General features: G+C 39.4%; 1 protein-coding gene and 1 long non-coding RNA gene across 8 annotated transcripts in view; one reads left to right on the forward strand and one right to left on the reverse strand.

Moving 5' to 3' along the window:
• The first annotated feature begins 1403 nt into the window (after window positions 1-1403).
• The window catches only part of myocd (myocardin), a 33678-nt gene continuing 7758 nt past the window's right edge, over window positions 1404-27323 (forward strand). For 2 of the 7 annotated variants that reach the window (XM_086063601.1, XM_086063602.1), the window contains exons 1-9: window positions 1405-1819; window positions 7229-7294; window positions 17235-17390; window positions 22386-22570; window positions 24352-24456; window positions 24534-24850; window positions 25859-26006; window positions 26103-26621; window positions 27260-27323. The exon at window positions 27260-27323 is cut by the window's right edge and continues 437 nt beyond it. In XM_086063601.1, the coding sequence (XP_085919727.1) occupies window positions 1765-1819; window positions 7229-7294; window positions 17235-17390; window positions 22386-22570; window positions 24352-24456; window positions 24534-24850; window positions 25859-26006; window positions 26103-26621; window positions 27260-27323 (1615 nt within the window). In that variant the 5' untranslated portion in view covers window positions 1405-1764. Of the gene's footprint in view, window positions 1820-7228; window positions 7295-17234; window positions 17391-22385; window positions 22571-24351; window positions 24457-24533; window positions 24851-25858; window positions 26007-26102; window positions 26622-27259 lie in introns of all 7 variants that reach the window. The other 5 variants (XM_086063599.1, XM_086063604.1, XM_086063603.1 and 2 more) reach the window with 5 other exon arrangements.
• LOC147157140 (uncharacterized) overlaps window positions 22319-27323 on the reverse strand; it is a 10900-nt gene continuing 5895 nt past the window's right edge. Inside the window, exons 2-3 of the long non-coding RNA XR_015091496.1 lie at window positions 23039-23179; window positions 22319-22877 (exon numbers count right to left, since the gene is read on the reverse strand). This is a non-coding gene — a long non-coding RNA (uncharacterized LOC147157140). The remainder of the gene's footprint in view (window positions 22878-23038; window positions 23180-27323) is intronic.

Below are 27323 nucleotides of genomic sequence, written 5' to 3' on the forward strand. Positions count from 1 at the left end.
GCTCAGCTTTAGAAAACAGGTGAGCTGTGATTGGTCGTCGCCTGAGCCCTGAGCAACTGTGATGCCATCTTCAGTCGACAAACAAGTGGCAAAATGGCCGCCCCCTGAGATGGATAAAAAATGGCTGGATTTTGCTGACTAACTCATATTCCACAAATATAATATTAGTCATATAGTCATATTTAGAGTAATAAAGTCACATATAACATAATATTGTCAAGAAATGCTTAAGGTTGACTTGGACAAAATATGTGCAAATCTCTCTGTTTCTTATTGAACCAATGTACATGCATCACAGTCAGGGCTGGACTGGCATAAAAAAAATTGGCCTGGCATTTGGTTCAGTTTGCTGTCTATATTCGAAATGACTAAATGGACTAGCCCATATATATTCTGGGCCAGTCTCTTGGGGTAAAAATGGGAGAAAAGAATAAGAATAAGAATAAGAATAAGAATAAGAATAAGAATAAGAATAAGAATAAGAAAAAAGCACTGCATCAGCCCCAAGAGACGCCAGCCCACCGGACATCTGCCCTGCATGCCAGATAGCCAGTACAACCCTGATCACTGTCTTTCAGGTGCAAAGCATATATAAAAGAACCAGCCTCCAACAAGTATTTGAACAATAAAAAAATAACCACATGCTGTGGGCTCTCTTGCATAAAAAGAACCATTCAAGGACGGCCCAAAACGGCATATGCATTTTTCACAAATAATGGTGGTTGTCCCCGCCCCTTAAAACAAACAAACAAACAAACAAACAAACAAAAACAACTTGCAAAAAAAAAAAAAAGTGCAAAGGTAAATCTGCAGGTACTGAACTGTGGAAGCCACTGACGAAACTAATTAAATGAACCTAAACAAATCTTGATGATTATGTTGACATCATAGATTTATTAAATTGAAGTTTTAAGATGTATTGGGCCAAGGTGTTTCCAATTTACTTAAAGTTTCCATCAATCCAAATTGGTGTAAGTTGACATTAAATGTGCTTTTCAGACCTGGTTGAGGGTGGAGAAAATGATGAATTTACAAATCAATGACTACTTGTTGTGCTTTTTATTCCACCTTTCTGTTCTGTTCCACTAATATTTTACTTTCCTGAGTAATATCTTAGCCAGATCAGGAGTTAGGACAGTGACCTCCCACATAGGTCACTTTTTTTGGGGGGGTGGGGGGGGGTGTATCTGGATGCCTGATTTATCAACAGTGTGAAAAGTTTGTTCGAAAGCTCAAGCTTGAGCTTGTTCTATGTGACTCTCCCTCTGCTCTCCCTTCCAATAACACACAGCAGGGCTGATAGGCAGATATATTTACACTGGTATCATGGGAGGAAGAAGTCATCAGCCAAACCCCGTCCAGCCTCCGGCTCCTACGGGCGGGTCTGTAGCGCAACACCCAGGCCGCCTAGCCCCTCCCCAAGCAGGACATATCTCTGTGTGCTTCGCCTGACTCAGAACTCAGAGCTCTCGGCTTAGATGGGACCAAAGCCTCGGCAAGACTCACACACTTCCACATCAATCCCCCGGGGGAGAGAAGGGGACCACTCGGAGATCTGCTTGCTAGTGTAAACACTGGCGACTGAGACTGACACAACAAGAGAGGCTCTGTTATTACTGTCTTGTTTAAATTTCCGCAAGACCTGTAGATGAAGTAGGCATCAGCTCATCTCAGTCTTGGGGTCCAGAAACAGCCAAGAAGGGCCCAGGTGTGCATGGCTGCATCTTGCAACTTTTGAACTCTGGAACTGTACTCTAAAGCATTATGACTCTTCTGGGCTCTGAACACTCCATACTGATACGAAGCAAGTTTAGATCAGGTAAGGACTTGATGGTTTTACACTCCCAATATGATCAATATGCACTGTCAGATGATGTAAAAAGATGTAAATGGACTTCTTTTTATATAGTGCTTTATCTACACCAGTTGTTCTCAACCGCGGTCTTCGAGTACCCCTATCCAGCCTGTTTTCCATGTCTCCCACAAGCAACACAGGTGTTTCAAACGATCAGCTAATCAGCAAGCTCTGCATGAAGCCTGATAACCATCCTCAGCTGTGTTGGCTAGGGAGACATGAAAAACAGGATGGATAGGGGCACTAGAGGACCGGGGCTGAGAACCAGTGATCTACACCATATGGTACCCAAAACGCTTTACAATGCCTCACATTCACTCACCAGTGGCCGGCTGCTGCCATGCAAGGCACTGCCAGGTCCACTGAGAGCAAATCGGGGTTCAGTGCCTTACTCAAAGACGCTTCGACATGGTCACCAGGGGTGAGGATCGAACCCACAATCTCACGGGTGGGAGACGACCACAAGATGTGAAACAATTGCGTTTGTTTGTTCCAAGCCGTTTGCCTATCAACATTTGACATTTGCTGTATTCAAGATTGAGCTGTGTGCTCCTTAGCTCCAAGTGACAGGTGCTTAATAGACCCGCAGCATGCAGGGGAGGGAGACAAGTCAAAATGCTCTCCCATATATAACCAAACGATGCTCCAAGTTCAACTTCAATATCTTGACACCTTTCTATGTTTTTCTTTGGGCAATTATAAAAGTGTGACATTTAAGAGTAATGTTTCAGACAGGTTTGTGCACTTGTTGCATGTCAGCCGCTGAGAGAAACCAGCTGTTTTGACAATCTGGTGGATGGACGGTGATAAGGGAGATTAGACACTGGTTGGAGGTTATCTTAATAAGGTTGAATTGGAAGCTAATGGTGCATGTATGTGTGTGAGTGTACCTGGTCTTATCAAAAGGAGTACAAGTACTGATTTAAATGGCCACTGAAGGTTCCATCTTTTGTATTCATTGTAATCTTGATACCAAATCCTAACTTCTTTATCTTGTTGTATATCAATGTCTTGTGCATTTGCCAAAATTCTGTCATGATTCAATTATCATTCACTCATAATTCCTCGATTCATACCTTTTATCGTGAGCCACCAAAATGGGACGTTGTTGGTTTTGTGAAAATCTGCCAACAAACAAAACAAGCAGCGTACGCATAACTTCCTTGGAGCAGAGGAAAAAGTTGTTTTTGTGTCACGCACAAAAAAATAGTGAGGATAAGCAGCAGCCTATAGAAGATGGGTGAATGGCTACTTTGCAAAGATGAGCTCTAAGCATGTGTGTTTGTGCAGTGGACTTGTATCCTGTATACAGTGTGTGTGTGTGTGTGTGTGTGTGTGTGTGTGTGCGTGTGTTTGTGTGCGTGTGGGGGTGCGTGTGCGTGTGCGTGTGCGTGTGCAACACTGCCACCTCCCTGACGAAAATGTAACTGATAGGAGTTTTTTTTGTTTCTGAAGCTCATCTTTTTAAAGTTGAGAATTGCTGCAAGTACTCCAACCTGGCGATAACATGAGTGCCCTTCTGTTTTCTCATTCAGTGTCTCAAAAATGTAATTGCATCGCAGGAGTGGCAGACTAAATGGGGCTTTTCCTTTTGTGCTGTTTAGAGTAGATTGGCAGGGTGGGAAATGACCCACGGTGCTCCAGGGAAAGAGAAACGTGATGGTTCAGGTTGTGCGTTGCTTGAAAAAAAACACACACGCAGGAGCTGCCTTAATTTGTCACAGATGTGGAGACGTTGTCTTTATTCCCATAAAGGTCATCTTACTCCAGATCTGATTGATGATACAGTCAGAATGGATTAATCTTGACAAGACTGAATTCATTACTTAAAAACTGCGCGTAAGTGAAGCAAAACTACTTGTAAATTCAACTGCTTGTAATGGCTGCAGTCAGGCACGATCTGCTCTTTTGATTAACTCTTTTTTTAATTGTAGAAGTTCACATTTTATCGAGCCTTTAAGACCGGCGATTTGTTGATCATTTTACAACCCGCTTGAAGTACATTACAAAGCCATGGGAACTGTTGCTGCATGGTTGAATTTAAAAGAAAAGATAAAGATCTCACTTAAGTGTTCCCCGCGGACCAACCAGTGTTTTGTGTGAGTGCGAGCGCCTAACTGACTGGTTCTCATGTTGATTTGATTACAAGTTGAAGAGCTGACTGATGCTACATAACGCAGAGTGACAAAGGTGTCAAAGAAAATCCATCTGATCCATACACTTAAGGAAGTGTTCCTTTAGTTTTGCTGGTTGTGCTGGACTACAATTGCTCAATTTGGGATTGCAAATCATGCAGTTAGAACGTTGACTCCCATCACTCAACTCTATATTTATAGAACAATTTATAAAACAGCCACCACTGTTTTCTTGAGATGGAACCCAGGGTTAGTAATACAATGAAAACAGCAGAGGCCCCCAAATTTAACCCTGCGGAACACGGACTTCACCTGATCATCTGCAGCCAATAATGGCCAATCATATCATATCATATCATATTGTATCATATCATATCATATCATATCATATCATATCATATCATATCATATCATATCATATCATATCATATCATATCATGTACGTATTAACCTCCGCCGAACCGAAGGAAAGTTTTGTTTGACATACACTATAAAAACAGTTGGGTTAAAAACAACACCAATTAGGTCAAAAATTGATCAACCCAACTTTTTTGCTTATTCAATTTACCCAAAAAGTTGGATCAAATGAATAATATGCAAAACAACCCATATAATTGGGTTTTGAGTTAAGTAACTAAAGTTGGATCGGTTCATTTGTGACCCAATTCAATTAACCCCAAAAATTGGGATTAATTTATAACCCACAAAGCAACTCAAATTTTGGACCCAACTTTTTGGGTTAAATAATTCAAAAAGATTTTGTGTTAAATAACTCAAAAAGTCGGTTCAGTTCATTTTTGACCCTATTCAATTGGGTTATTCAACCCCCACCCCCCTCCCACCCCCCACCAAAATAAAAATAAAACATTGTTTAATTAATAACCCACAAAGCAACCCAACATTTTGATAAAACTTTGTGGGTTAAGTAACTCAAAAAAAAAAAAGTTAAATAACTCAAAAAGTCGAGTTGGTTCAGTTTTAACCCAATTCAATAGGGTTATTAAATTAAAAAATAAACACACACACACACACACACAAAATGGGTTGCTTTGTGGGTTAATAATAGTTTAATTTCACTCAACTTTTTGGGGTTAAACAACAGAAAAGGTCCATTCTTGACCCAATTTAGGTTATTTTTGACCCAACTGTTTTTAGAGTGTATGGACATGCTGTGACTCAAATCTGACTTGAATGTGTCATTTTCGCCGTTTGGTCCTCAAGTGAAGTACCGTTAGTTCAGTTTTAGCAGTCGTCTTTTTAATTCTTATCGGAAATGCCTTTAAACGTTCCTAGCAAAAATACAGTAGTCCTGGTTCTGTGTTCCTGTTCTATCAACAGCAATCGATAAGAGTACCACGTACCTGAACATCGTTGCAACTTGCAAGATCCAGCTGTTGACTTTCAGTCACTGTCAGTGGATCCAATCCAAAATCCGTATTTATGCAATGACTTGTTGACTCTTCTTCACAAATCTGCCAAAGATTGTCCCGTGTGCGTCGGGATAAGATTGGCGACTTTATGTTCATGGAAATTCACTGGTATTGGTCTAAAATAAACAGTAACATTCTATTTAGAAATACCTGTTTATGAGAAGTTATACAGTTGTGCTCATACATCTCTCCTGAGCACATTTCTGTCCGCTTGAGGGGAAGTTCTGGGAATGGATGTAAGAAACGCGACCTGTCTCGTTAGGAATTTTGAGTTTGTGTGGAACGGAGGCGTTATTCTTAGCCGCTTTCATTCTTGCATTGTGCCTTTCGTAAATCACAATCTCACAGCGGTGCCACACGTAATTATCGCCACTTTACTGAGTCAACCAGGCAAAGTGACAATTTATTTACACCATAAATCTGGAATGTTATAAATATGGTATCACATTTGTATACCAGGACAGCCACATTGGAAAACAAATCTTCTGAAAAGAAGAAGGGGTCATATGGTTGAAAGTCGTCTCGCTATAACAATGAGGATTTCATGGCAGCTGGTGTGTGTCTCCCAAAGAATTATTAAGTTTGAGAGTAAGAGTTAAAATCATAGACGATGTGGAGGGTTTCCAGACAGAAAACACCTGTTTCCTTACGCCGACTAAATATGTGGTGCTTTGGGAGACCGCAGGACTAAAACCAATGGGGGTTGTTTCCGTTGCATGTTTTGGTCATCGTACATTCCGCAACTACATCCTCTCTGTTATGATGCGACTAACAGGTCATGACCTCTATCACTGTAAACTAAAGCAGATGTCAAATGAAGGCAAAGCGCTTCGAGTTACATAACGGAGGTGCTTTGCTACAAGTGCGCGGTGTGAGTTACCCGAACAGACGCACTTCAAATAAAGTCATAATAAAATTTGAATGTGGCCAAAGCTGAATGAATATAAACCACCTGAAGCAGATAATGAGCAATCGGAGAAAAGAGTGATTCGGCTCTGGCGAAAAGGAGGAACATGTCATACTAGTGTGTCACATCCAGGATGTCAGAAGGAGACCTTCAGATAGCAACAGGGAGGGAAAAGCACGGTGAAACAACGCAAAAATAAGAAGGATAGCCCGACAGACATGGGGGAGTCTTGATGTTTATGACCCCGTACTCCCACATACGCTCTTCTTCTACAATTCGACATACACACTTTGAGCATGTAGGAGTGTGCGCGCACACCCTAAGGACCACACACTGCTCAACAGATCTGTTTAAAGCCAGGAGCCGTGTTTATCACTGCCGACATCCTGCTCGCAGAAATATTTGAGAGCAAGCCGCTTTGTTTTTCCCCCCGTTTTGAACAAGCATGCATTTAAGACATACGCGTGTGTACATTCCGTCTCAGATTGCTTGAAATTGACGTTTGTCTTTCATTTCATCAACAACCTGTCGGTGTAATAAAAGTACGCTTCATGCTTTGAATTCGTCTATGCCAGGGGTCTTCAAGTCCGGTCCCCGAGAGCCCCGAACCAGTCTCCCTCCTCCAACACACCTGAATCAAATATTCAGAGCTTGCTGATGAGCTGATCATTTGATTCAGGTGTGTCAGAAGAGGGAAACATAGCAAACTGGCTGGATAGTGGCTCTCAAGGACCACACTTTGACACCCCTGATCTATGCAATAGAAAATTGGCTGTATATTTTCCCCTGCTTTTTTTTAACTGTCCCTTTCTTTCTACGTCTTTGTCATTTCTTGCCTCCTGTTCGTCTTTGCTATCTGTCTGCCTGACTGTCATCATCCTCTTCCTCCCCCCACCTTCAGTGCTACAGTTAAGACTTCAGCAGAGGAGGACACGAGAGCAGCTGGCAGACCAAGGCATCATGCCTCGTGAGTAACACCCTGCAACACAGCTGCAGACAGACACGCGCATACTCACATATACACACTTGAAAATACCCCAACGTGCCTTACTGGATTTTTGGTAGGCCTCTGCATCATTTTTAGGTTCTCATGTGGTGTATGTAGGTGTACAAATGTGATAGTCAACACTTTTACAAAACACACACGGTTCTATAGTTATCGTCAAATTGTTCCTATAAGGGGTTGAAATCGATCAGGGTGTACAGTTAAACTTTTACTATTATCGATACTTTTATACTTGGCATTTTGGAATATAGCGGTTGTTTTTTGACTAGCTTCTGCCATTCTCTGTGTGCTGTAACAACAAACAAATGGTAATTCATTTAAGTTGCTGATTGGGTTGCTGATTATGTATATTTCGGATGCTTTTGTTTTGTTGGTTTATGCTTCCTCAAGCAACATAATTCAGGAAAAATCATTCCATGTTATAGACTGTTCACTAGTTCCAAATAAGTGTGAATATTAAAGGGAACCCGACTGTAATGACAAATTTGCTCTATATTATTTATTTGGCTGTGACAAACATAACTGTGAGATTCATTTTACAAAAAACATTTCCAGTTTAATACATTTTGTAGAAACATTATTTTGACATACGCCGTCATTGTTATTTACGTCGCAACACATTCAGTGCGTAGTGACGTAGAATGCCGGTAAGCTCTCTGCCGAGCAATGTGAAACGCCTATAAAGAAAGCAAGGTAAGTCTCCGTAGCAATCCTAAAAGAATTATCAAAACTCTTGAATGCGTCTGGTGAATGGCAAGAGCACTGAGTGGGGGAGGGTGACCCAATCGCATGGTATTTCTTTAGGAACGTTACGAGGCTTAACTTGCTTTCTTTATAGGCGTTTCACATTGCTCAGCAGAGAGCTTACCGGCATTCTACGTCAATACGTACTTAATGCGTTGTGACGTAAATAACAATGGCGGCGTACGTCCAAATAAAGTTACTACTAAATGTATTAAACTGGAAATTATTTTTGAAAAATGTATCTCATAGTTATGTTAGTAAGAACCAAATAAATAATATAGAACTTGTCATGACAGTCGGGTTCCTTTTAACACTAGTTACTATAGCTTCGACCTGTAATCGAAATCCACGTTTGGATATTCGATTACCATTTAACCATGGAATCGTAAATCCATTCAAAAGGGCTACTAGTTAGGCACTTTATGCACACCATATGTTGACAAAAGTACTTTAACAAGCTTCATATTCCCTTTTTATGAGTGTACATAGGATATGCAGCTGACGCACTAACGTCAACCTACGGAAATGTTTTCCCTTTTAGTTTAAAATAACTTTAACCTCCAGGATCCCTCACCATACATACACTGGCCAGCGGCAGAACCCAGGATGTTTTTTTTCCGCTTTTGGTAAAGTTTTAAATCCATCCATTCATATCATTTCTGTCATGCCAGCTAGCTAGTGCTAAGCTAACCTAGTATGGTTTGTCTCTTTGGTGCAGCATCTCAAGTTTGCAAACTCTTTTGTGTTAGGACACCAAATTCATGACAAAGGCTTTGATACAGTGCCAAATGGGCTTTTTTGACTGCTTAACAGTTTAATATAATGGACATTAGCCGACTTAACATTTTCCATATAATGGGCAAACATGGAGGCCTGCGGGTGTTGACTGTAGAAGAGCACATATCACACGACGCTGTGCACTCCGCACAAATGTGTTACGTCACACATTTTGTCACTTAAACATTCCTGTGACACTAGTAAACATGACAAAATGCTATGATTTATTCTCACTTAAATCTGAAAATTCTGTTTCGGCATTATTTTTAACAGCCAATTTGCATCTCACCATCAATTCCTGCACAGCCCGACTAGTTACTAAACATTTTTCCTGATTATATTTTCATTTCATTAGCAGCTAACATACTTGCAAAAACTGTGCTGTTGGCCCATGACTTTTCCCATTATGAAACCATTTTCCCTTCAGGGTTATTTAATTACTTCGTGAACAATGCATGAACCTTAGACAAAATGTATTAAACTCATTTATGCAGTAGGTGTATTTTCAGAAGGTGCATAATTTGATATTGACCCAAATTAGGATTGCTAAACCTTTGCTGAGATCTGCTCTCCTCTAATTAGTTCTGTACGAGGATGTCGAGGTAGCAGAACAATATGAAGCACCGAGCCTCGATAGCTAGACAGCATGGCCAGTGAGTCAGCAGACAAGTCGGTGAATGACCGCCAAAGAATGCTTTCATGTGGAAGACACTCTCAGTTTCACGTTCATAGGCCGCATTCACATTGACGTTACCTGTTTACAACACTGCATCTAAGGCAGACTGTATGAACGTGGAGGCATTTGTGAACAGAACAGCACCAAACAGGAGCCGCCAAAGTATGGACTTAAATGCTTAAATGTCACCTGAGACATAGTGTTGAGGACATGTAGATCTGACTGGACTGAGAGTGCACTTAAATCTTTGCCATAATCCAGATTAATGGTCTCTACTGCTCTTCAGGTCAGGGCTGTGCAGTAATACTTCAACAAACTTGTTTAGTATTGACTGCCAACACACGGAAGACTCATCTATCCATTCTACACAGATTTTCAACTCTTCATATTCATCGTATTTGAAGTAGATACTGACATACCCTTTGGAAATATGTATACATGCACCTATTGACTAATTAATCTGTCAGGTGTTGACACCTTTAGTTAACTCTGAAGCTCTTGAATAGAACATCTTCCGTCGCAGCGTAAATCCTCTTTCAGACCTTATTCTGTGGTCACCATATGCACAATAAATGGGTTACTGCTAAGTGCAGTGTGAAAAGGGTTTCGCTCTTTAATTCTTCACCTCACCTTGCAAGACTTGGATGACTTTGTTGTAGAAGAACCTTGGGGTCTTTATCTCAACCCCATCCAACATCTATGGAATAATCGAATAATCCAGAGCAGAGATGATGAGGTAGACCCTTGTGTCCAACATCAGTCAATCTAATTTACAATTCTCACAGACCAACTCCCACATCTCATTGAAAGTCTTTACAGACCACAACGGAGTGTGTCATAAAGGTAAGGAGGACCAAAACTGCCAAAATTAGAAATAAGTAAATGACTAAATAAATAAATGTATAAAAGTGAAAATAAAAACAGAAGTAAAAATCATACATACATACTTACTTACATTTGTTTAATTTTGGCAGTTTTGGTCCTTCATAGTGTCCAACATCAGTCACTCTTCTAAATTCTCACAGACCAACTCCCAAATCTCATTGAAAGTCTTTACAGACCACTATAGAATCTGCCATAGGTTCAAATGTGGAAACGGGGGCTCCTTCACATGTACTTGACAGCAGTGGAAGTAATTAGTGGGTTTTGTTTTGGTGGGGGGATTTGCCTGCGGGATAAACATGACGGGGGCTTGAACTTCAGGGAAAGGATTTGTTGAACGATATCTTTGGCACCGTTTGCCATTTCACTGAGTCCCCAGATAAACCGTTGGTAAGTGTGCAAGGGAACAGAATCCAGAGGTCTGGCGCTGTACTATCAGGTTGTAGGAGTCTGTCACTGATAAGGCGGCAAACGGAAATGCAACTCATTTCAATTGGCTGTTTATCTATTGATTGCGGGAAAGTAGCATCAGTTTATTTAATTTTGTTGATGCCTTAAATTTAATGTTTTTTTATTTGGCCTTTAGGTTGGAAATCCAAAATTCTAGTTTTCAGAGGCGTGAAGTGCCCTTTTGCTTTGAATATACAAAATCTAATAGCCTATATGTTTAGTGACGTTCTTGTATAGTCCCTGTTTAAAAACACCCTCTATATCTTGAGCACCATGTTTAATCCTTTGTGGATGGAAATATTCTTGCCTAATGCACCATACATCCTACCTTTTAGTCGTGTGTTTACATTTGACCAATACGGTCAAAAGGTATATGTATTACAATAGCTTTAAAGTGCATTGCCTGTTTTAATTCGACTGGTGAATGTTTGAAACTGTGTAAGCCAGCTTCAAACTCACTGGATCATGTTTCGTTCTACCTATGTGGGCCAGTTTTGCAGTTGTTGAGCAGGTTTTTAGGCAGTTTGGTTACACAGTTTAAACACTGTTAAAACTCTGTGATATTAAATCAGGCCAGGCAGAGACAAGAGAGGTGTTTGGGACAGCAGGACAGACTCCACAGCTATAAACGGATGATGATGTCATCTTGATGGTGGGCAGCAAATGGCTTTTCAGTGTGACAACTTACCCTTGAAGGAAGAGTAGTTTATACCTAGGCTGGATCATTTCTGCATATCCATATATACTGTACTGTAAAGTATAGTATAGCTGCATATTGCAGTTTTTTTTCCCAGTTTTTTTTTTTTGCATGGCATAACTGTAATTTCAATATGGCCATCACTGATACCAAAGTTTTTAAATCGGATGTGTACAATAGAAATTCCAAGTCAAATAAAATCATTTTTGTAATGATGACTGACTATTCATCTGACAATTTCAATAATAAGTGCAATGTGAAGTAAATTTGTTTGTCCAAGGCAAGCAACCTGCTGCTCTGGAGCCACACGGGGCTCTTTAGTCCCTGTCCTTTGACTTGTTTTTATTTTTTTATAGAAATTAATATATTTTTTACATACTTATTAGATAAAATATTCTTCAAATTAGTAAATGTTTTAGATAAACAATGAATAGTTAAATATTACAAAAAATGTCAGTTGTCAGAAAAAGAGGAACACGTTTTTAAATTACCTAAACATGTCCAAAAAGTGATCATAAAATTTCCAAAAAGGAAGAGGAAAAGCAGAAATGTACCACAAAATGTCCATAAAATCGCCAAAAATGTCAGAGATTTGTTTTGTTTTTTTAAATGCAGAAAAGAAAATGTTCAAAAAGTAACTTTAAAGTAGCACTAAAGAACTTTTCAACCTTAATAAAATATTTTCATAACTCTTCTGCTGAAACATTGACTTAAAACTAGTTAAATGGTACCTTTGGCATGGCCTGAGCGGGTCTGTATAATTTTTACTGGCACTAAGCAACTTTGAGTAGGATGGTAGAAACACTGCCATACAAAAAACTACAAATGTGCTTTATGGCATACGTCACTTCCCCCTTTACCCATTCGTTACAAAGATAGAAGTCAATTTGACCGGCGTGAGCTAAAAAACGATGCAATGCGCTTGTCCTCATGGAAAATGTGGTCTTCCTTCAGGCATAACATTATTGCTTTTGTCCATATGGCGCCGCCATAATCAACACAAACCGAAAGTTCCTTAGTGTTGCTTTAAATATCCAAAAACAAAAGAAAGGTAGAAAATTACCATAAAATATTTTTAGAATTGGCAAAAAAGTCAGCAAATTTCTTTTAAAAAAAGGCAGAAAAGAGGATGTTCAAAAAGTAACTATATATTGTCTAAAAACAAAAGAAGAAAACCCAAAAATTATCATAAAATGAACAAAAAGAAGTCAGAATTTTTTTTTTTTTTGAGAAAAGGGGAAAAAAAAGAAAAGAAAATGTTTAAAAAGTAACTATAAAATGTCCAAAAACAAAAGAAGAATTCCCAAAATTTACTATAAAATTTCCACAAAATTGCTGAAAAATGTCAGTAACATGTTGGCAAAAAGGCAGAAAAAAAGTCATTAAATAACAAAGTGAAAGAGATTTATGCGTTATTGTACTTTTTACATATGATTTGAATAAACGGGCCTTTAATCGCAGTATGCCAAACGGTGTCAGCTCTAATTGTGTGTTCGCTACCAAATGCATGAGATAGAAGTACACTATAAGCAAAGCAACAGCAAACAAAATGACATTATCTTGTCAATTAAACTCAGCAAAACGCTGCTTTTTACTTAGAATTCATCCTGCTTGTATTATGGTTGTGTTGCGGTTCTGGATATGTGTCCCTTATATTTCATGAATCCCTGACTGTGGATGGATGGTATGACATACAATGGCATCTCAGTTACAGAGGGTGTTACGAATATAGGTTATATAGGCCGATTTTTTTTTTCAGCCACCCCTGCCACAGTGACACTATCACCTAATTACATTTTGACTAAGATTACTGAAACTAATTTTGTTTTTGTTATTTATTTATGTCATGTGTTGTATGTTATTGATAGTGTTTTAAGCAGCCGGATGGTTTCAAAATAGGTCCCATTTTCACTTGTTCCTCTTTGATACACCTCTGAGATGGAATTATAACAAACACAAAAAAAGCAAACGTAAAAGAAAAAAACCATGAGGAGATAATCCTATAGATGTTCACTGAACTGAAGTATCACAAGATTTGTTGGCATTTTAAGGGACGTCACCCATGAAGTTGTATTTTTCATATTTTTCTAGAAAGAGTACCGCAAATAAATAAATAAATAAAAAACGCTCACATGAACCGAAAAAAATAAAACATAAACTCTGATATTGGCACAGATATACTTTTGAGGTAGAGATATCTGCTTTAAATATAATGCAATACATTTTTCATCAGATATTATTACCATCACCTGAGTTGTCCAGCAAAAACCTCAATCTCCTTCATTTGCTTTTGGCACTCGATCCTCAGATATGGCCTGTGAAAAATCGGACTCAAATTCAGTTTGAAAAAATAAATTCTGTTGCTCTTTCTCACAATCAGATAATCAAAATGATTTAGTTTGTTTGCTTCACTTCGAGGTAATCGCGCCTGCGAGTGCTGCAGCGAGTGCAGGTTTGCCCTAGACATGATTATTTTGTAATAGCTTTAACGGAACGAGATTGTGGAAAGGTTGAACATCTCACCAGCTGCAGCACTTTAATTACAGCCAGTTAATTTATTTTTCTAGCAAGCCAACGTATCTCTGGCTGTTCATGGCGTCAGGCCGCTAGACAGATGATAGATGCGGGAAGAGCAGAGAAACAAAATGTTAAAACACTTGCGGAGTCTCTTGGTTGGTTTGGTTGCCCATAAACTTACAAAGGTTAGCTCCAAAGTGGACATATGAACAGTGTGGCATTTTTCAAGTAAAATCCCAACTGTTTTATTAAGACTTTCTTGATAGGTAGCACAATTGCCAAGTGGTTAGCAAGTCTGCTTCACAGTCAAATGATATTTTCACGTGAAATAAAAGGAATCTTGGTTCAGATCCTCCTGTACGGTGTTTGCATAATCTCCCTAGGCTTGGATGGGTTTTCTTCAGGTAGTTTTTTTTCCAAAACATGTATGGTTGGTCAATTAACTAATTTACTTCCAGCCATTTTTACTAAAGCAACCCCCTTCACTCCGGCTGTTTTACTGGATTTTGACTGATTTTGCAAGGCCTACAGAACATTGTGTTCTATTGCTATAAAAACATGCAACCTACCAAAAGAAAGATTAGAATCTCTTTTTTTCATCAGGAAAAAAAGTATATTTCTATCAGCAATTAACATTAGAATATAGCTAAGTTTCATCATTATTCACAAATCTGTTTAGAACTGTGGGTGGATCAGCTTGTTTGCAACATGGCCCTGGTTGATCTCTTATACTCTGCTGCCCCCTCCTGCCGTTTTTGTAATAACTACCATTGCTTCACTCATTCTCTGCAGTTCAGAGGCTGCGTCAAAGCCTTCTGTATGCTCTAGCATGAAAAACAACAACATAAAAACTAAATACGTCTTTGGGACACTTAAAACAATCTACGTTTTTGGGAGCAAATGAGTTTCAAGACCGCACATCTGCGTTGGTGCACAAAGGTCGGCTGATCCTGATTTTAGTACATATGCAAGGCTTACGTTTACCAATATGGCTGACGAGTCTCCCTCATGATGTCTGTGCCAGCGCAGCATAGGGAGTCTCGTTGTAGATGCGCCTGGTGGCAGAAATTCAATCTATTTTGGCCTGCTTAGACCAAGAATTTGAATCATAAAAGAAATCAATCAATTGCAGATGTGCGCTACGCTATGTCGAGACTCCGATGTGTGACTGGTGCAAATGGAATGAGTGAAGCCGTTGGCCATGATTGAAGTCGTTTGTGACTTAACTCGTTTAGAGCCACCAGCCTGGGCTCATCTGCAGAATTACCAACACTGGGTCTAACCTACCTCTGTACAGTTATTGGGTGTGCCATGCAATAATTACACCCTCTAAATTGTTCATAGCTGTGAATGTGAGTGAGTGACTATTTTTCTATAAGTGTCCTGTGATTGGCTGATGAATACTCCAGGTCTCACCTCGCCTCTTGGTCAAGCCTCCCTCAAACCTAACGAAGACAGTATAGAAAATGGATAGATGTAAAGACTTTCTTGTTTTTTTTGTTCAATTAACTCTTTGACCGCTAAAAAGTTTAATAACGTTTAGTAAAATCCAAATGAGCGCCGCCAAAGACGTTAAAAGACGTTCACTATGTTTTTTGGGGGGAAACGGGTGGAGGAAAGCCTTGGCAAGCTGTGCTGAAATTATCAAGCAGGTCGAGTTAGTATAATGACTATTTTTGGGCACTAGATGGCAGCGATGACTCTCTTTGGACAAGATCGGGTAGGCGTCAGTAGAAGACGTGAGGCGGAGCTAGAGTGTTGAGGGGAGAATGGCTGAGGAAGCGAAAATGGCGACCGGTTGCAAGCAGCTCACGCTTGAGCATTTTTTTCAAAGACGAAAAGTATCGACCAATGCTAAAGAGCATATTGATGATGATGATGGTGACTCCGAGGTTGACGGCGAAGTTGGAAGCGTTGATGATGAAGAGTACCCCGAGTCCAATGCATATTCATCGGCGGAGTGGGTACAGTCTGATCACGGAGAAGACACTGGTTCTGGACTATGCCTATGCCACCATGAATGGAGTGGATAAGATGGATCAGAACATCTCTTACCACCCGGTATAGGAACTGAAGGACATGAGGAAGCCAGACGTAACACCACCGTAACGTAACCGTATCATGATCCTGATAGACTTGATGGCAACATGGCCAAACACACACTGCAGTATATACTTGCTATTCCCTGGGGAAAAAAAATGATTTCTCCGTATTTTGTTTCAAAACAGAGCATTTGGATGAAACTAACCATTTTCTATTGTTGATTACTGAAAAACGGAATAAGGTAGAAACAAACTTTTTTTTCTGATGAAAGATGAGAGTTCAATCTTTCATTTGGTAGTATGTGTGTTTCCATAGTCCAAACACAACATTTTCTGTGGACCTTGAAAGATCAGTCAAAATGCTTAAATCAGCTGGCACCCACATATCCTCTTTTCTGAAAATGCTTGGAAGTCAAAGAGTTAAAGGGGAAGTCAAACCCAAAATATGTTTTGACAATAACATGTTCTATGAAGCCCCAAAATAATAAATATGGTATTCTGGTTAATATTGCGTTGACAATAATGTTATATGTGACCTCATTAGTCTAAACATGACTTTCTGATTTGTATTACATTGGTGGACCAAAGCAGCACAATCCAGCCGTTTTATATCCATCTCGAGGGGGGGTGGGGGGGGGTGGGGTTGGGGTAACAACAGATCACAGCGCAGCTTCAGAAGACAGGTAAAGCTGTAATTGGTCATTGCCTGAGCCCTGAGCAACTGTGATGTCATCTTCAGACGACAACAAGTGGCAAAATGGCCGCCCCCTGAGATGGATAAAAAAATGGCTGGATTTTTTTGCTGCATAACTCATATTCCACAAATGTAATATTAATCATAATGTCATGTTTAGACTGATGAGATCACATATAACATATTATTGTCAATAAATGTTTAACATAACATTGACTTCCACTTTAAGTCATTTTGTATTTAGCTAAGACATATTTTGTCAGAATTTCTCTCACTGATGGCAGATTGTAGTACAGTGTGAAAGTATGTGCACCGCAAAAGGTACAGTACTCGAGTAGGTTTCTTGAGTAAATCCAGTCCCAATTCTAGCGCGTGTTATGTCCCATGTTGTTGATGGTGTGGCCCTGCTGTGTGTTCTCCAGACTCGGCCTCAGTCAGCTCCTCACTGCAGGACCAAGTGAGGTTAAAGCGAGGCCACCTTGCAGAGGAACTCAATGAGAAGCTGGCTCTCAGGCCGGGGCCCCTGGAACTGGTTCAAAAGAATATCATTCCTCTAGACGCTGCCCTCACCATGTCAGGTATCAGCAGAAAGATGCTGCACGAGTGTATTAACACACCATTGAATGCACCTGCATCTTAACCTGGGGGGGGGGGGGGGGGGGGGGTAATTGTGTAAAGTGTAATTGCTACTTACATAACTACAGTGGGTGGCAGTGGCGCTCTGATTTTCGGAGAGTGTGCAAGGAGTATTAGCGCCTCTGCAGAGGTCTACTTACAACAAGTATTTGTAATTGCGGCGGAGAGTTTGGTGAAGGGTGGGGGAGTGGAGGGGCGCAAAATATTTACGGGCGGTTTGGCCCGTAAAATTATTGAGAAGCACTGCTGTATAGTAAAGAACTTAATATTATCAATTAAATCAATTTAAAATGTGGATATGTTTCTTTTTTTTATTGTCGTAACCACATATTTGTTTCTTATTCTTATTAAAATTCCTAGTAACTTAATTTTATATCAACAATTGTTACATCATATAAAAATTTAAGAAATGTATAGAATGCTTTTTTGAAGAAGTTATATTTTTTTCATGAGGAAAAAGTACTCTAGTGTCGGGTTTCTTGCAAGCAATTTTTTTCCCATTTCCAGAATTTCCTTAATGTCATTTTTATGTATAATGATAATAATAATAATAATAATAATAATAATAATAATAATAATAATAATAATCCTCCTCCTCATCATCATCATCATTATTATTATTATTATTATTATTATTATTATTATTATTATTATTATTTGGCAATAATGCAGATTGAACACTAGATTAGAAAAAAAATCATAGTAAAAAAAAAGTACTTTTTTTATTTATATTGTAGGTATATTTAATGTCGGATTTCAGAATTAATATGTATAATAATAATTTTTTTATTATTATTATTATCATTATTAATATTAGTGTTATTATTATTATTATTTAGAATAAATCAACTATTTAACTAGCCAATTAAAATGTATAAATATTAATGAACACACCAAATTTGGCAATACTGCAAACGCTAAAAAAGACAAAGGGAAAAAAACACACAAAATAAGCAAACATTCATAGTAAAAGAAATAATAATATTATTTTTTAAAGACGATTAACTTTGAATCTCCAGAATTTTTATTATCATTTATTAAAGCAATTTCTCTTTGACAAGTGTGTATTTGTCAGAAAATTTAATCATGTTTATTGGGGAGGTTAAAGTGTTTGGGTAGCCCTCTTGAAATGCCCTCCTGCTCTCTTTGATTCCAGGAAATGCAGCTTGGACACACTTCATTTAGCATTACGCATCATGTCGGGCCTCAGACTGTTTGTCTTGTAATCCCCTCCATGTTTTGTGTTGTCTTTATATCATCTCTGACAGTGTATGTTGTGTACGAGTTTTACTATAGTGGTTAGTGGTTGTGTTTGCCTTGATCATTCCGTAAACAAGCTGCGTGAAGAAAGATGCCGTGATCTAGTACACTACTGCAGCAGAAGGATGGAAGTACTTTATTGGGATGAGCAACAGCTGTATTTAGGCCCGCCCTTTCTTTAGAAGTGTGTTTGCAAGCACGTGGGGAATATGTGTATATTTGTAACTGCCTCCCCTCCTTTTAGCACTTGTCTCGGCTTTAATGGGACGGCCTGGCTCCAGCAAGCCACCTACAAAGGTTTCTGAAGGGACCAGGCTGTTGCCTGCCTGCAGCATGAACCACTTACCTTAAAGCGGTGAACCAGGAGCGCTATACTCCCAACCTCTGTGCACTAATTCTTGAAACTATGCGACACACCGTAACTCCGAAGTGAAGAATGGAAGTGTCCAAAGTCTTGTAGAGGTCTCTTCATTATGCCACCTCAGTCTCTGTGATCAGATTGACAGATGTACTTTAACTCTATGTAGCTTTGTGTGCGTGCGTGTGCATGTGTGTGTGTGTGTTGCAGGGGGTCACTGGGTTTCATGAGCCCACTACCGTGATTAAAACCAGGGATCTGTTCTTGGTTGTCACGTTTGGATGCAAAAAGGCAATCTATTGTACGTCACACATACACACCAATCTACAACACTGCTCTCTCTCAGATAGACACTCTCAGCTACTCCAATCACGGCTCAGGCCCTTGTCAAGCCAGCCAATCAGGATGTGAAGTGGCTATGTCACGGTTTCACCAGAGCAGCGTAACACCTCCACAGTGAGTGTGTACCAGGTGTCAGTGAGACATGCAAGTCAAGTGTCGCACGTTACAAACGTTCATTCGAGCACTTATAAGCACACGATACAAACATATACAGTAAAAATATTTAATAATAAGTTGTTTTCATTAAGGGTCAATTGATCAAATCTGGGCCAAGCTTCCTGTTTAAGTGGGTGGTTTTTGCTATTTTATTTTATTTTGCTATAAATGTATTTACTTACTTTTTAAAAAAAACATCCCAAATTATTCATACTATGTTTCCATACAGGAATATCTATATTTTCTGAATGTACATAAGAGGAGAATAAATTAAAGAGAGAAAGAGAGAGAGAGAGAGAGAGAGAGAGAGAGAGAGAGAGAGAGAGAGAGAGAGAGAGAGAGAGAGAGATGGAGGTGGGAGGCATCATTGACAGATTGACGGACCTTGTGCCCACCTCTGTATATACTGTATATTAGGGGTGTCAGGCGATTAAAATGTTTGATTGTAATTAATTGCATGACTTCAATAGTTAACTCACAATTAATTGCAAATTTCATATCTGTTCTAAATGTACAATAAAACGTACAATTAAATATTTTTTCATACTCTTGTTAACATAAAAGTGGAAAACCTAATAAAAAATATGGCTGCATCTTTTAGTCATTGATACATTAATTTCATAATAATTCATAAAAATTTGTTAGAATGAAAAAAATGTACTACTGTACTGTAAAAATCGAGTGTAATATTGATTTGTGTTGAGGTCATTTTCTGCCACTAGATGGCATAATTGCATTTGTAAGACATTGGTGACAGCTTTGTGCCTTTTTTCTTTTCATATTAAGAGCTATCTAACATGATGTGACTTGTGGAATTCTACAAAAAAAAATTAATTGTAAAATACAACTTGACCCCAGACTCCACAAATATATGCATTATTATTAAATTATTTACAGATAAATTTTGATATGGACGTGTCTGCTGCATTGCGACTGGAATTCCCCCAGTACAGACTTTGCAAGTTAGGGGTGGGTCATTAATCACGCGTTAAAAGAATTAGTGGCGTTAAAGGAACTTTAAATTAACTCAAAATTGATGGACTAATTTTTACATATGCATATGCAGGGGGGTGTAAAAGTAGGTATTGTTATGTGTTTGATTAATGTTACGCAAATGTATTGATGACTTCAAAAGAAGAAGATATATTTATGTTCCTTTCAGCTCATAACACCTGTTATCAAGAAAATACCGTGTGTTTACATGTCATAATGCATGGTTTCCTGTTTTACATTGGAATCAGCATAATTCATTGTAAAATGGTAAATGTACCAATAATTTTGACCCGCAAGAGTCATGAGCATTCCTATTAAAAGGTTGGCAGCATTGTATTTAATTCCACCAAAGTAACTGTGAATGAGGTCTTTTGTCTTGCAATTATTTGCCCGTCTTCAAAATGAATGGGATCATGTGATGTTTTGCATGACAGTTGAAGATTAGTATTAGAGCTGTCAAACAATTATATTTTGTAATCAGATTAATCACATTTTAGAACTTTGATTCATTATGATTAATCACTTAATTAAAACGGCTTTTTATCCCAAAAAATTAACATTTAATGTTAACATTTAAGGACGTCTTCAACATTTTTTGATGCACTGAACACACTCATCCTCCTCTTTTTAAATCAGTTAATTACACGCATAATTTCAAATGACAAAAAAGACTCCAGTATTTTGACATGAATAAATACTCTGAATGTCATAGGCAAACATTTATTAAATACCATGTGGCAATGGTACTGCATTTATATAGCGCTTTTACACTTTACAGTTTGACTATATTCAATACTGATGACATTGATGGGTTCAGTTCTTGCTCAAGGATACATCAACATAGTCACACTGGCCTGGGATCGAACCCACAATCTCAGGGTTGCGAGACAACCACTCTACCACTCATCCACGCCACCCTATAGTTATGTTTATTGCTCAATACAACCTGTGATACATTTAACGTAACCGCTGTCAAGCTAAAGGATCATTTGCTGTCAAAATTAATAGTGTGATTCAACTGCGTTAATACATGATTAATATGATAATTTTTTGTGATTTATTAATGAGTTAAAGGATCTTTGTGCAGTTTGTTACTCTCACGATTGCCACCTCTGGCCCAAAACATAACTGCAGCATCCCAACTGTAGAAAGTTAACAGCTCATGCCTGCTGTGTCGTACGCTAGCTAACACCACAGGCTAATGCTAGCACAACTCCCCCTCCCCAACAAAACTGTGGAGTGTGCGGAGTCCGCACACTCTACTATAAGGGGAAGATAAAAGCTGATAGATGCAGTCAAAGTAAAACAGTCAGGGCTCTTTGTACTCATCCGGGCATTGGCAGAGCATTGCATGATGTAGAAAAAGCTTTAATATTGCCTTTTTAAACGGCACAATGCACCTTTAACGCTTTAATAATTGACAGCACTAATTATACACGGGGAGTGAAAAGGTTTCTAAGGTTATAGCTACACACTTTTAGAATAGACAGGAGAAGTGAAAATCATCTTGAAGTGAAGAGTTCAAGTTTTTCATTATAAGTAGTGGTTATGAAAAATAACCCACAATGGGGTTGTTTGGTCTTGGCGGAGGCCTACTATCATTCAAGTAAAGGAGGCTTCCTGGTTCAAAGTAGTCTAGTGGACTTTTTTTTTAATAGCAGAAACAATCACAATGAATTCATTTTCATTTCCTTAAATTGCCAAACCCAAATTACGGGTCAACCCCTAATTTATTTTGCAACGCCTGGCAAAATAAGCTTTGGTATTTACTATTTCTACTCTGGCTTTATCTTTGGTGACAAAAGCTCTTTTGTGTCTCCTTTTGCAGTAAACCATGGAAAGTTCCCCAAGCAAGAGGACTCGTACGCCTTTGAGGAGGACAGCAGCAGTGACAGTTTGTCTCCTGAGCAGCATCACAGCGACGAGTCTCAGGGCTCAGCCTGCCCTTCATCTGAGGCGGTCGGCAACATGCCCTCCTCCTCTTCCTCACCTGCACTCGCCGGCACACAGCAGGTACAAACAACCTTGCACTGACTTCAAAATATTAGCAAGATTTATTCACGTCGCTGGTATTTGCTTTCATGTTCCGTTTTCCCCCATCTGCTTGTTTCTACCCATTTGGACATTGACCGGTTCTGGAGTTTGTCGTCATATATTAGCCTGTTCTCCCCCCTTGTGGCGTCAGAGCGAACTACAGCCTTTTACTTGTCAATTTATGGTTAGACTTAATAAAATAGCTTTGACTCTTCTTGAGCAGTCGCCCTGGAGAAGGGGGTTGCTTGATGATCTGACGAGCTTAGTTGTCCAGAGCTTTGTGTTCCTGGTAAGGCAAACAGGTTCTAAGTGAGAGACTAGAACAAGCATGGCTATGAAGATTGATAAAACAGGACTATGTTTTGCTTCAGCTGTAGGTAGGCGAAATGTGACTCTCTGGCAGGGAATGAAACTAAGATGGAAGGCAAGGTTAAAAAAAATTCTGACCTTGATTCAAGGTTTCGGCATGAGTCTTTTTGGAGTCTGTGGTGGTCTTGATGGTGAGGATTTCCACTGAGGATGTCCTTGTTCTGCTGGGGGACTTCAGTGCTCATGTGGGCAAAGACGATGAGACCAAGAAGGGCGTGACTAAGAGGAACGGGACACTAAAGTGCACTATCACTTTTATTACTTTTACAACAAGAATAAACACAGATCTCAAAATCAGTAGATCACTAGATGCTGCATACTAAATTAATAAATAATTATCATGATATGTATTTTGTAGGAGTGTCAGGCAATTAATTTGTAATCGTAATTAATCACATGACTTCAATAGTTAACTCACAATTAATTGCAGATTTTGTATCTGTTCCAAATGTACAATAAAATGTACAATAAAAATGTTTTCAAAGTTTTCATACTCTTTTTAACATAAAAGTGGAAAAAAGATTGAACTAACAGAAATATGGCTGCATCATTGAAACAGTCATTTCATAATAATTCATAACAATGAGTTAAAATTAAAAAGATGCACTGTAGTATAAAAAGCGAGTGTGATATTGATTTGTGTTGAGGTAATTTTCTGCCACTAGATGGCATAATTGCATTTGTAAGACATTGGTGACAGCTCAGTACATTTTTCTTTTCATATTAACTCATTCATTCCCAGCCATTTTCACTGAAGCAACCCCCCTTCGCTCCCAGCTGTTTTACTGGATTATGATTTGGCAAGGCCCACAGAATATTGTGTTCTATTGCTATAAAAACATGGAACCTACCAAATGAAAGATTAGAGTCACTTCTTTCACCAGGAAAAAAAAAAGTATATGTTGTATCGGTTTCCGTTTTGCATCAATTAGCTTCAGAATATAGCTAAGTTTCATCATTATTCAATTCTGTTTAAAACAGTGGGGGAAAGAGCTTTTTGCAACATGGCCCTTGTTGATCTCTTGTACTTTGCTGCTAACTGCTGGCCATTTTTTGTAATAACTACCATTGCTTCAAGCATTCTCTTTAGTTCAGAGGCTGCATCAAAGCCTTCTGTATGCTCTAGCATAAAAAAAACATAAAAACGTGTAAGTAAGTTTTTGGGACCATGGCAATATTAAAAGTAGAACGTTTTTATACGTTTTGGGGAGCAAATGAGTTAAATTTATGACGTGGACGTGTCTGCTATGTTGCGACTAGAATTCCCCCAGTACCGGCTTTCCAAGTAAGGGGCGGTCATTAATCGTAAATGAGTGGCGTCAAAGGAATATTACATTAACTCAAAATTAGCACACAAATTTTGACACCCTGAGTTGTTTGTCTGTGAACAGGAGGGCACAACCAGAGACCCGTCTGACCAAAGCCAGGATGAAGGACTGTCTGGAGTTTGCAACAACCATGCCACCCCCCCAATTCCAGTTCCAGCTATTGTCAAGGTTGGCACATTATGAATAAAATGCTCTCATATTTTACAGCATCTACAATTATTTAGCATGTTTTACTTTCCAAACAGTCCAAGACATCCGATAAGAACCGCCATAAGAAGCCCAAAGACGTGAAGCCCAAAGTGAAAAAGCTCAAATACCACCAGTATATACCGCCGGATCAGAAAGCTGATAAATCACCCCCGCCTATGGACTCTGCGTACGCCCGACTCCTCCAGCAGCAGCAGCTGTTCCTGCAACTGCAGATCCTCAGCCAGCAGAAACACGCTCAACACACTCATTCCCAGTCTCAGCAGCACACACATGCTGGACAAATGCAGGGCCAGGCTCCGCAGCGACAGCCTGCCTTCAGTTATCAGCCGCACCCGCAGGCGCAGATGCAGAAGTAAGCGCTTGGCAAAAATCAAAGTGATTGAAAAATTGTACTTTTATTATTCAAGATCTTGCTGAACAGAAGTTGTTTAGTGAAATACTGTATGCCTTTAACGGCTAATATGTGTATTCCGTCATTGACGGAACATCCATTTAGCTGATGAATGATGGATTGACGATTATAATTTGATTTGGCTTAAAATATTGACGGATTGACCATGACGGAAGGGCGGCCCAACTGTTGATGACTGGCAAATGACGGACGCTTAAAATACATTGACCCGCCCACCTTTGCCTTCTACTGCTACTTACTACATCACAATTATTTGCTGCACAAGCAGTGCATCTACACCGATTCCGTGAAAATTAAAGCAAAGATATTTCATAGTACTGTATTTAAAATCAATATTTACAATCATGTCTTTGAGTCAAAAATTCGATAAATAAAAATTTCTAATCTTTCTAAAAGTGTCACTCTCTCTCACTTCCTCTCTCCCTTCCTCCCTGTCTCTCTCTCTGTCTCTCTCTCTCTCCCTCTCTCTCTCTTTCGCTCCTTCTCTCCCTCCCTCCCTCCCTCTCTCTCTTTCTCTCCTTCTCTCCCTCACTCCCTCTCTCTCCATCCCTTGCTCTCTCTTTCTCTCCTTCTCTCCCTCACTCCCTCTCTCTCCATCTCTCTCTTGCTCTCTCTCGCTCTCTCTCTTTCTCTCTCTCTGTCTGTCCAAACAATGATCCGTTTTATGTGTGAGCCAAAACTGGAAGTAATTGTTTACGAAATATTGTTGAAATAAATCATTCCATCTAAATTTTACAGAAAACCCAAGCAATAAAGGTTTATATACAAATAAGTAGTTATACTGTAAAATATTAGACTCAAACAAGGATTGTAGATTTGTGTTGTCATGGCAAGGTAACGTGACGTCATCTTTGCTAAATTTGTCTGGTTCCGCCTCTTTTGTCAAACCAAATCTGTTGTCTGTCTATGTTGCTCTTTTGAATAATGTGTTCAAATCTTTCATTCTAGAGGGTCCAGCGAGCAGCTGTCAGTTTGTACGCCCAGTGGTCCTGGAGACAGCAACTCTTCCTCACCAATCAAGACCACATATCCCAACCAAAACAACATCTCCCCAGTGAAACCTGGGCCTCTGCCACCCAATCTGGATGACCTTAAAGTAGGTTCTATAGTTTAATACCATTGTGTTGCCAATTCATTTAATGGAAACTGGAAACGCCAGGTAAATTTGTTTTGTTTTGTTTTGTTTTGCAAGGTATCAGAGCTTCGGCAGCATCTTCGTATCCGTGGATTGCCTGTGTCAGGTACCAAGACGGCTCTCATTGAGCGACTTCGGCCCTTCAAGGACTTCAATTCCGGTTCATCTCCATCGGCCTCCTCTGACATCACCACAGTGACCTTCCCCGTGACTCCAACAGGGTCGCTGTCTTCTTACCAGTCTCCATCTTCTTCCAGCACTCTGTCTCAGGGAGGCTTTTACCCTTACCCCAGTACCTCTTCTACCCCGCCAATCTCACCAGCATCCTCTGAGCATTCCCTCAGTGGCTCGCTCCCAGACAGCTTCAGCGATGTGCCCATGTCCTCTCCGCCACAGTTCGCTCTGCAGGCATCTCCTGGCCAGGTCGGCGTGGATGATGGCCTGGGAGGGGTTGGATCGCGACCAGGAGAGGGTGTAGGAATGGACGGCATGGATGCAGAAAAAGACAAAATGCTGGTAGAAAAACAAAAGGTGATTGAAGAGCTGACATGGAAGCTACACCAGGAGCAACGACAGGTGAGAACAGCAAGTGTAATTCATATCCCAGAATGACTCAATGCAGCTAAATAAAATTATATACACCATTGGGAAGTAGAGGGTTTCCGCAAGTCATTAAAAAGGCCGTCACATTCAGTGATCCCTAGCGCCATCTAGTGGTGAACTAATAATTAATTCCTTTTAAAAACCGAATGTTTATGTTATTAGTATGCAAAAAAATATGCATTTACAATGAAAGAAAATGGCCTAGAATCCACGAGTTGCTTCATGTCCTAAATACCAATTGCTCCTTTCACGACCAATGTCCAACATAAAACTCTCATGCCACCGAGTAGCAGAAAATTACCTCAACACAAATCTATGACTAAATGTTTCACACTCCTTTTAACTGTTAAGTAAATCTTTTTAACTTCAAATAACGTTTTTAACTACTCAAAAATTATTATAACACTGAGCTAAAAGATACAATGTACTTGGAAACAATATGTTTACGCTTTTATGATAAGTAACAAGAGTATGAACATTTTAAGTACAAATATCTGTCATTGTACATTTACAGATACTTGTGATTAATTTCCAATTAATTGTGAGTTAACTATGGCAGTCATGCGATTAATTAATCAGTCAAACTTGTATTTTTATGCCCATATTGTTAGGTTGAGGAGCTAAAGATGCAACTTCACAAGAGGAAGCGCTGCTATGGAGCAGCACAAGGCACCA

This window comes from Leptonotus elevatus, chromosome 20 (assembly GCF_054856555.1).
Source record: "Leptonotus elevatus isolate MCC_2025b chromosome 20, RoL_Lele_1.0, whole genome shotgun sequence".
NCBI classification, from domain to species: domain Eukaryota; kingdom Metazoa; phylum Chordata; class Actinopteri; order Syngnathiformes; family Syngnathidae; genus Leptonotus; species Leptonotus elevatus.